The 10382-nt window shown below is 42.1% G+C and overlaps 1 protein-coding gene across 1 annotated transcript; it reads right to left on the minus strand.

The window, feature by feature from the left end:
* Positions 1-2892: 2892 nt before the first annotated feature.
* On the minus strand, positions 2893-6284 carry LOC311106593 (uncharacterized protein). The gene is made up of 7 exons (XM_084148974.1): positions 5872-6284; positions 5361-5681; positions 4445-4744; positions 4222-4260; positions 3588-3692; positions 3356-3420; positions 2893-3246 (listed from the first exon to the last, which is right to left on the minus strand). The coding sequence occupies exons 1-7, from the start codon at positions 5927-5929 to the stop codon at positions 3139-3141; spliced, it is 996 nt and encodes a 331-aa protein (XP_084005100.1). The 5' UTR covers positions 5930-6284; the 3' UTR covers positions 2893-3138.
* Between the last annotated feature and the right edge of the window lie 4098 nt (positions 6285-10382).

The raw sequence follows: 10382 nt of genomic DNA on the forward strand, positions 1-10382 counted from the left end.
AATGGGACATGCTTATTTAAGATTGAGAGGAAAGCACTTTTAAAGAACAACCAGGCATCCTCTCCTGACGGAATGAGGTCAATATCCATCCAGGATACCCGGGCCAGGTCAATTAGAAAGGCCTGCTCGCTGAAGTGTTTTAGGGAGCGTTTGACGGTGATGAGGGGTGGTCGTTTGACCGCAGACCCATTATGGACGCAGGCAATGAGCCAGTGATCGCTGAGATCCTGGTTGAAGACAGCGGAGGTGTATTTAGAGTGTAAATTAGTCAGGATGATATCTATGAGGGTGCCCATGTTTACGGATTTAGGGTTGTACCTGGTAGGTTCCTTGATAATTTGTGTGAGATTGAGGGCATCTAGTTTGGATTGTAGGATGGCCGGGGTGTTAAGCATATCCCAGTTTAGGTCACCAAGCAGTACAAACTCTGAGGATAGATGGGGGTCAATCAATTCACATATGGTGTACAGGGCACAGCTGTGGGCTGAGGGGGGTCTGTAGCATGCGGCAACAGTGAGAGACTTATTTCTGGAAAGGTGGATTTTTAGAAGTAGAAGCTCAAACTGTTTGGGCACAGACCTGGATAGTATGATAGTGCTCTGCAGGCTATTGCTATAGTAGATTGCAACTCCGCCCCCTTTTGCAGTTCTATCTAGACGGAAAATGTTGTAGTTGGGGATGGACATTTCTGAATTTTTGGTGGCCTTCCTAAGCCAGGATTCAGACACTGCTAGAACATCAGGGTTGGCGGAGTGTGTTAACGCAGTGAATAACTCAAACTTAGGGAGGAGGCTTCTGATGTTAATGTGCAAGAAACCAAGGCTTTTACGGTTACAGAAGTCAACAAATGATAGCGTCTGGGGAGTAGGAGTGATACTTGGGGCTACGGGGCCTGGGTTAACCTCTACATCACCAGAGGAACAGAGGAGGAATAGAATAAGGATACGGCTAAAGGCTTTAAGAACTGGTCTTCTAGTGCGTTGGGTACAGAGAATAAAAGGGGCAGATTTCCGGGCGTTGTAGAATTGATTCAGGACATTATGTACAGACAAGGATATGGAAGGATATGAGTACAGTGGAGGTAAACCTAAGCGTTGGGTAACGATGAAAGAGATAGCATCACTGGAGGCACCGACTGAGCCGGTCTCCGCATGTATGGGGGTGGGACAAAGGAGCTATCTGAGGCAGGTTGAGCGGGACTGGGGGCTCTACAGTGAAATAGTACAGTAAAAACTAACCGAAACAGCAATAGGCAAGGCATATTGACATGGGAGAGAGGCATAAAGCAATCACAGGTGTTATTCGAGAGAGCTAAGACAACAGCTGGTAATGGCAACGAAAGTTTGGGCTGAGGCTAAACAGATAAACAGGATGGGGTACCGTATAGAGGAACAGTCCAGCAGGCATCAGCTGTGTAGCTGAGTGATCATAAGGTCCAGTGAACAGCAACAGGTGAGTCCGGGAGCAGTTCGGTGGCTGCTACGGTACAGGCGAGCAGGTGGCTGGGCTGCAGTGGGGCAGGTCGAGAGCTTCAAGTTCCTCAGTGTCAAAATCACTAAGAACTTAATATGGTCCACACACGAGCACACAGTCCCCCTCAGGAGGTTGAAAAGGTTTGGCATGGGCCCTCAAATCCTCATAAAAGTTATACAGCTGTACAATTGAGAGCATCTTGACTGGCTGCATCACTGCTTGGTATGGCAACAGCACCGCCCTCGATCGCATGGCGCTACAGAGGGTGGTGCGGACAGCCCAGTACATCACTGGGGCCAAGCTCCCTGCCATCCAGGACCTCTACTGTATATCAGGCGGTGTGAAAAGAAGGCCCGGAAAATCGATAAAGACTCCAACCACCTAAGCCATAGACTGTTCTCTCTGCTTCCGCATGGCAAGCGGTACCAATGCATCAAGTCTGACACCAACAGGCTCCTGAACAGCTTCTATCCATATGCCATAAGACTGCTAAATAGTTAACTAAATTAATAACAAAATGGCTACTGACCTTTGTATTTTATTCTTATTTTGCACTGTCTCTATGCACACTCACAGGACCCTACACACTACACACACTCCAACACACACACAAACACTCACTTCGTCATTTGCTCACACACACATAATTTGCACATACAGTATATTTATACTGACTCTACACACACCCACTCGCATACAAACATACAGTATATGCTGCTGCTACTCTGTTAATCATATATCCTGATGCCTAGTCAACATTCCACTATACATATCTACCTCTATCACTCCAGGACCCCTGCATATTGTGAATATGGTACTGGAACTGACCCTCTATATAGAATGCTTACTTACTTTATTGTGTTGTTAATATTTTAATTGTTATTCTTATTTTTATATCTCATGGGTTTTGTTCTACCTTGTTATGTTTAGTATTAGATTGTTATTGATCACTACTGCATTGTTGGGGTTGGAGCTGGCATGAAAGGCATTTTACTGTACTTGTGCATGTGACATTAAAACTTGAAACTTGAAACCCGAGTGCTCCTTTCTGCCACCTCTGGTCTCTTGGCCCTCCCACCCCAACGGAAGGGCAGCTCCCGCTCAGCACAGTCCAAGCTCTTCTCTTTACTGCCACCCCAATGGTGGAACCAGCTTCTCCCTGAAGCTAGGACAGCAGAGTCCCTGCCCACCTTCCGAAAACATCTGGAACCCCACCTCTTCAAAGAGTATGTTAATTAAATAATTCCACAGCACACCATCCCGCTGATAGCTACTTTATAAAAATGTACTTACTATGACTGTGCTATGTGGTTTTCCCACCTAGCTACAGTATCTTAAGATGAATGCACTTACTGTAAGTCTGCTAAATGACAAAAATGTAAAGGTAATGTAAATGTTGGAAGAACTGGACTTTTTGGCATAGCTTAACTCAGAAAGTTTATTTCAAGTGAACCTTCAAGCTCTTACATCTTTACTTCATAGCCCCCTCAAATTCAAATCTGGACCTTGAAGCTAATTCCATTGTTATTTTTTTCATTTTGACCTAGGACACCAGGTGAGTGCAATTAGTTATCAGGTAGAACAGAAAACCAACAGTACTCCGGACCTGCAGGGTAGGATTTGAATACCACTTATTTATAGCCTTAATACGGAACAGTTTATGATTCAGGGTCCTGTTCTGATGGTTGCATACTCTGTCTGTTGGTCTCTCTCCACCATCCTCCTACTAGTGGGAAGGTTGACGTCAGCATAGGTAATGTCTGCTCTCTGGCCCTACACACACACACACACACACACACACACACACACACACACACACACACACATGATATTCCCAATAACAATCAAAGTTAATTATTTTGTTGACAACCCATTTACTTACATCACTGTTGTTTGCTTGCACCACATTTCCTGGGTTGACTGGAATCTGATTTCTTGAAACTGAATCTGAGAATGAATGATCACAAATCATTAATAAAATACACATTTCGCACCAAAAATAAAGTTTTTCTTTACTAAACAACATTCTAAATATCTACTGTATGAAGGAAATGAGTTCAGTTCAGATAGAATATAACCTGACTTCAGGAGGGTAAATAAGAGAGTTGACTTACACGCCCTCCTTCTGAAGGTGACAACCAGAGCTGCCACACACCCAGCCACACACCCAGCCACCCCCACCCCCACTACCACCCAGATCAGCACCGACTGTTTAAGACCTGATGGAGGAAGACAGAGACTTGTGTCACTTGAGATCAGCCTGGCTCATAACAAAGAGGTTAGTGAAACTGTCCATAGATGAAGCACAATGAGGTACAGTACTAAAAGTGTTGCCTTGGTAAACAGGGTTTCAATTTTACTTAGTACACTGTAAACCCCAAGACATTTTTAACTAAAATACTTCCAGTAAGTTGTACTCAAAGTCAATGAAAAGTCATTAATACTTAGAATGTTTGTGTGGTACTGACAAGGAAATAAATGAGAAGTCACACCAACTAATTTTTTAAAAGATATGATAACAAATTAACTTTTTCCCAGCATGCTCTACTGCAGGCAGATTTTCTGAAATTCTTTGTAATATCTGTGTTTTGCATGTACATTGAGTGATTGATTGATTAAAATGTTATGCTACACAAAGATTTTAAAAAACACCCCGAAACTAATCCAATCATTGAATTTTTGCACCTGTTACTGAAATGTTTGAACAGCCAGAACTTATCTGATTTTACAGTGTAGATGGTTTCTTACTGTCATTTCTCTCTTTTTCATCATCCGTGTCTTTAATATCTAGTTCAGGAGAAGAACATCCTCTTTTAAATAACTCTTCATCATCAGACACACACAGTAGAGAGCAGTATGTTTGTTCACTCATCACTGATATCAGGAGAAAGGATCAGATTCGATATTCACTTTAATGTCATTACATCTGATGAAGTTATTCAGATTATTGGAGCATAACAAGAATACATACCTGAGAATGTGGAGGTGAAGTCAATGGAGGTGTTAACTTTTCCATCTTTAGTCAGCTGACACGTCCACTTCCTGTTGTTGTCCTCCTGGAGTGTCACAGTCAGATTGCTATCACAGCAAGGCCCTGTGAGCTGGCATCCGGAGCCCTGCAGCTTCGTACCCGTCTCATCCACCCAGCTCAGACTAACTTTATGATTTCGGGATGACATACAGTTTCCATGTCCTTCTTTGGTGTACAGAGAGCATCTTAATGTTACTGGTCTATCAGGCTTTAGATCTGTCACTGCTGTGGACACGAAGACTGCAAGAGACATAAGAGAACATTTAATTTTACCATGGTTTCTCTTCAAGGAATAGAGTTTTGTGGTATGTCACTCACTGCATACTGTGCATGTATAGAGTAATACTATAATACTAATACTATAATACTGTAATACTATAATACTAATACTATAATACTGATATACTATAATACTAATACTATAATACTAATACTATAATTATGTAATACTATAATACAAATACTATAATACTAATACTATAATATGAATACTACAATACTAATACTATAATACTGTAATACCATAATACTGTAATACTATAATACTATAATACTATAATACTATAATACTATAATACTATAATACTATAATACTAATACTATAATACGAATACTATAATACTAATGCTATAATACTGTAATACTATAATACTAATCCTATAATACTAATATACTAATACTATAATACTAATACTATAATACTGTAATACTATGATACTAATACAATATTTTGAATACTATAATACTTATACTATAATACTAATACTATAATACTGTAATACTATAATACTGTATTGTATATGTTTTACTAAGACAACTTTTCATCCTTGACCATACTGTAAACAGAAATACTCACTGGTCAGAACAGACAGATAGGTATCAGTAGCCGTGTGAAATTGGTTTTGGTGTTTTGAATCTATACATGTGTAGCGTCCAGCATCCTCAGCTGTGACATTGTGAACATGTAGAGAACAGCCAGCGTCCACACTCAGTCTGCCTGCTCTCTTTGAGTTAACCAACACCTTCCCTTCAGAAACCTCTTGAATAACGTTTGGAAAACTATCCATGTAGTGACGCCATGTTGTTAAGGAGCAGTCTGAATTAACCACATTGTTACACAGCATTCTGGCATCAAACCCCTCTTTGACGTATTGAGATAATTCATTTCCATGCGCTCCTAGAGAGTAAAATAAAATGTATCCATGTAACACACTAAAATTCTTACTCAAATAATTTCATCAAGGATCCATTATAAGTGATACATACTATGTAGATCAGTCTCTAGCCACTTGTTAGCAAACCTACACACAGCATGAATGGTTAATGAGCATGGCTGTTGTTTTATCCTACAGTAGGTGTTCTCTTACCTGCATTGATAAGCTTTAGGATCAGCAGTTGAATGAGAGTGTGATGGGCCCCAGACATGTTGCTCTTATCTCCCCTCTTTGACCGTTTCCTCCTCTGTTCAGTGTGGTTTTGGGTTTGCCTTGTTTTTATTGACCAGACATCACTTCTTAGATTGGTTAATACCCTCTTCTTGATGCGCAAGGATGATGACAGCAATTCTATCACAACAGGCCGTTTGGCTTTAACTGTACATCACAGGAGGTTGGTGGTACCTTAATTGGGGAGGACGAGTTCGTGGTAATAGGTGGAGCGGAATCAGTGGAATGGTATCAAATACATCAAACACATGGTTTCCAGGTGTTTGATGCCATTCCATTTACTCCATTCCAGGCATTATTATGAGCTGTCCTCCCCTCAGCAACCTCGTGTGCTGGACATTCCCACACCACCAACCTCAAATAGACGCTTAAAAGGATGGCTACATCAAAAGGCTGGCTACATCAACACTTTTATTGTGGATGAATGATCACAACCAATGTGATTCAAGAAATCATCAAGGATGATTCAGCATGATCCTGTCATGTTGACTAAAAACTTGGATTGCCAAGTTGGTTGTTTGAGTTACTGAGAATATGGAATGGTGTGTGTGGTCCATTAACCACTTGAATATATGAAGGGGAAGAAAGTGTACCCAAACGCGCTTCAGCACAGCTACACAACTGTTTAGCTCCTCTTTAAGTTGTTAAAGCCTTTTATCTTGTGTCTCCCCTGTTTTGTTTGTTCCACATTACTTTTTTACTCCCTAACCTAAGTTGGTGTGAGTTTTCTCTTCCTTTAGTTTGTCTGGTATCAGGCAAATCTAGTGGGCGTCAGGTGGGTGTTTGTTAAGGCCACGATGTGTATAAACCCTGGATGACGGACAGGAGGCGCTGTATTGAAGCCACAGGGCAGCCATCTTGGCATTGCTCCTCAATTGTAAAATATTTTGGAAGCTTTAGAAATGCATTTATTAATGTCTACATTCGTTTTTTACACGTTTATTCTATTACAGACACCTTAATGCATACTTTGAAATTATATAATGTGCGCTAAACATGAAAAAATACAAATAAATATATTAAAACAAGTATATATTTTTTGAACTAATGTTACTGTCCCCACTACAACAACAAAATATTTAAATACATGTAATGTTGTCCTTGAAACATTTAAAAGAAAATACTGTAGAATTCCATTCATTCCTATGAAGGACTGCTCCTACTAATGAGTGCCAATATGGCCGACTGGGGGCTTCAAAGCCTCTCAATGGCCAACACATAGCATCAGTAATCCAGGGTTTATATATATCAATGGCTAAGACCCTACTTGAGTTTGCTCAGGAGACACCCCTGCGGATGCCTTTCATGACCATTTTAAAACCTTTACTGTTTCGTTTTGGTTGTCAGTGGCTCATTTGTTAGTTCCCTTTTTCTGTTGAGCAACGATTTTTGGTTTCTTATTGGGAACGTAACACCAACTTAAACAAAAAAGGGAATCAGGTGTTTGACTTGAACGTTCAATGTATAGTATGCTATAGAGGGCTATAGAGGGCTATAGAGGACTATAGAGGACTATAGAGGCCTATAGAGGGCTATAGAGTGCTATAGAGGGCTAGAGATGGCTATAGAGGACTATAGAGGACTATAGAGGCCTATAGTGCTATAGATGGCTATAGAGGTCTATAGATGGCTATAGAGGACTATAGAGGGCTATATATGGCTATAGATGGCTATAGATGGCTATAGATGGCTATAGATGGCTATAGAGGGCTATATATGGCTATAGAGGACTATAGAGGCCTATAGAGTGCTATAGATGGCTATAGAAGGCTATAGAGGACTATAGAGGACTATAGAGGCCTATAGTGCTATAGATGGCTATAGAGGGCTATAGAGGACTATAGAGGGCTATATATGGCTATAGAGGGCTATAGATGGCTATAGAGGACTATATAGGACTATAGAAGCCTATAGAGTGCTATAGAGGCCTATAGAGTGCTATAGATGGCTATAGAGGACTATAGAGGCCTATAGAGTGCTATAGATGGCTATAGATGGCTATAGAGAACTATAGAAACCTATAGAGTGTTATAGATGGCTATAGAGGGCTATATAAGACTATAGAAGCCTATAGAGTGCTATAGATGGCTATAGAGGGCTATATAAGACTATAGAGTGCTATAGAGGGCTATAGATGGCTATAGAGGACTATAGAGGACTATAGAAGCCTATAGAGTGCTATGGATGGCTATAGAGGGCTATATAAGACTATAGAGGACTATAGAGGCCTATAGAGTGCTATAGAGGGCTATATATTGCTATAGATGGCTATAGAGGACAATAGAGGACTATAGAAGCCTATAGAGTGCTATAGATGGCTATAGAGGGCTATATAAGACTTTAGAGTGTCATAGAGGGCTATAAATGGATATAGAGGGCTATAGATGGCTATAGAGGGCTATATAAGACTATAGAGTGCTATAGAGGGCTATAGATGGCTATAGAGGGCTAAGTTTGGCATCGGGTAAGCTTGGCTTTATACATAGCTTGGGCTTTGTCGAGTAAGGCTTAAACTATGTATTTAGATTGTAGTTAGGTATTGTAGGTAGTTATTGTGGGTTGTTGTATGTAATTATTGTAGGTTAGTATTGTATTCGGCTGTGCCCGGCGTAGCACGAAGCTAGCTAGCTAACCCACCACCTGGACTAGCTGGCGAGTAGCTATTAGCAACGGTATAGTTATTTCACGCCTGAGAGTGCCTGTAATTACGCCAGCTGGCTGCCTACAATAATTACATACAATAATTGCCTACCATTCAGCTGTTTTCTAACCTCATTGTCTGAACCGTTAACGTTAGGTAGCAAGTGGCTACTGTGCTTGAAATATTAGCTAGCTTGTTGCTACCTGGATAGCTACTAGTAAACAATAGCTGGAACGACCGAGCGAACAGACGCGAACTGGCTGAGTCAATTCAGTGGCTAGCTTTGCACTTGGCTAGCTAACAGTAGCTGCTAGGGGTAAGTCATAACCTACATTTGTGTTTTGTTTTTTACATATTGATAGCCCGAGTCGTTCAAGGAATTCGGGACATGGGTGACTAGTTAACGTTAGTTTGGCTCTCTCTGTGTGTTCGTGCCATGAAAGAAGGGGTTCTTCTTTGTCTGAAAGCAATGGCTAGCTAGTTTGCTAACTATTCTAGCTAACTAACTGGCTGAATAAGTTGACGACGGACTCGCTCAAGCTGTCGGGACTAACCCACAACGTTAGACACGGACACGAACGATCTGCTTGCGTGTTGATACACTGGTGGTTTGTTGTGGCCGAGTATTGGCGCTAAACCGTGTTGTTGGAGTCCGGCATGCTAGCTGGCTGTGGCGTCTTATGACTTGGTGCCCGGACGATTTTCACGGAATAATACTGCACCTAGTTAGCTAGCTGAATAAACTGAGTTAGTCTATTCCTAGAAAACATTGAACCGCTGTAGTTTACAACAATTATAGTTTCTGAGGTGGAAGTTGGGAGAGTTATATTTGGGAGTTGTGGTGAGGGAGGCCCCGCTCTCTCCTTTCCCAGATGTTTAGTTCATTTCATTCTGATCTCCTCTGCATTATTGTAGCCATTTGCTGCAGCCTGTCAACTATGCCTCTGCCTATCCCTGTTCTCTCCTCTCCGCACAGGCTACACAAACGCCTCACACCGCGTGGCTGCTGCCTCTCTAACCTGGTGGTCCCTGCACGCACCACCCACCTGGAGTTCCAGGTCTCAGGCAGCCTCTGGAACTGCCGTTCTGCTGCCAACAAGGCAGAGTTCATCCCAGCCTATGCTACCCTCCAGTCCCTCGACTTCTTGGCGCTGACGGAAACATGGATTACCACTGAAAACACTGCTACTCCTACTGCTCTCTCCTCGTCTGACCATGTGTTCTCGCATACCCCAAGAGCATCTGGTCAGCGGGGTGGTGGCACAGGAATCCTCATCTCTCCCAAGTGGACATTCTCAATTTTTCCCCTAACCCATCTGTCTATCTCCTCATTTGAATTCCATGCTGTCACAGTCACTAGCCCATTTAAGCTTAATATCCTTGTCATCTATCGCCCTCCAGGTTCCCTTGGAGAGTTCATCAATGAGCTTGACGCCTTGATAAGTTCCTTTCCTGAGGATGGCTCATCCCTCACAGTTCTGGGGGACTTCAACCTCCCTACGTCTACATTTGACTCATTTCTCTCTGCCTCCTTCTTTCCACTCCTCTCCTCTTTTGACCTCACCCTCTCACCGTCCCCCCCTACTCACAAGGCAGGCAATACGCTTGACCTCATCTTTACTAGATGCTGTTCTTCTACTAATCTCACTGCAACTCCCCTCCATGTCTCCGACCACTACTTTGTATCCTTTTCTCTCTCGCTCTCCTCCAACACTACTCACTCTGCCCCTACACAGATGGTAATGCGCCGTCACAACCTTCGCTCTCTCTCTCCCGCTACTCTCTCCTCTTC

The sequence above is a fragment of the Coregonus lavaretus genome (assembly GCF_964263955.1).
Source record: "Coregonus lavaretus genome assembly, chromosome: 31".
NCBI classification, from domain to species: domain Eukaryota; kingdom Metazoa; phylum Chordata; class Actinopteri; order Salmoniformes; family Salmonidae; genus Coregonus; species Coregonus lavaretus.

Excerpts from the sequence above, each read along its gene's own strand:
- LOC311106593 (XM_084148974.1), bottom strand. The coding sequence starts at position 5,929 with ATGTCTGGGGCCCATCACACTCTCATTCAACTGCTGATCCTAAAGCTT. Across the intron at positions 4,261-4,444 it reads CTTCACCTCCACATTCTCAG|ATATTAAAGACACGGATGAT; the intron begins GTATGTATTCTT and ends CTCCTGAACTAG. Across the intron at positions 3,247-3,355 it reads TGCAAGCAAACAACAGTGAT|GGCCAGAGAGCAGACATTAC; the intron begins GTAAGTAAATGG and ends GTGTGTGTGTAG.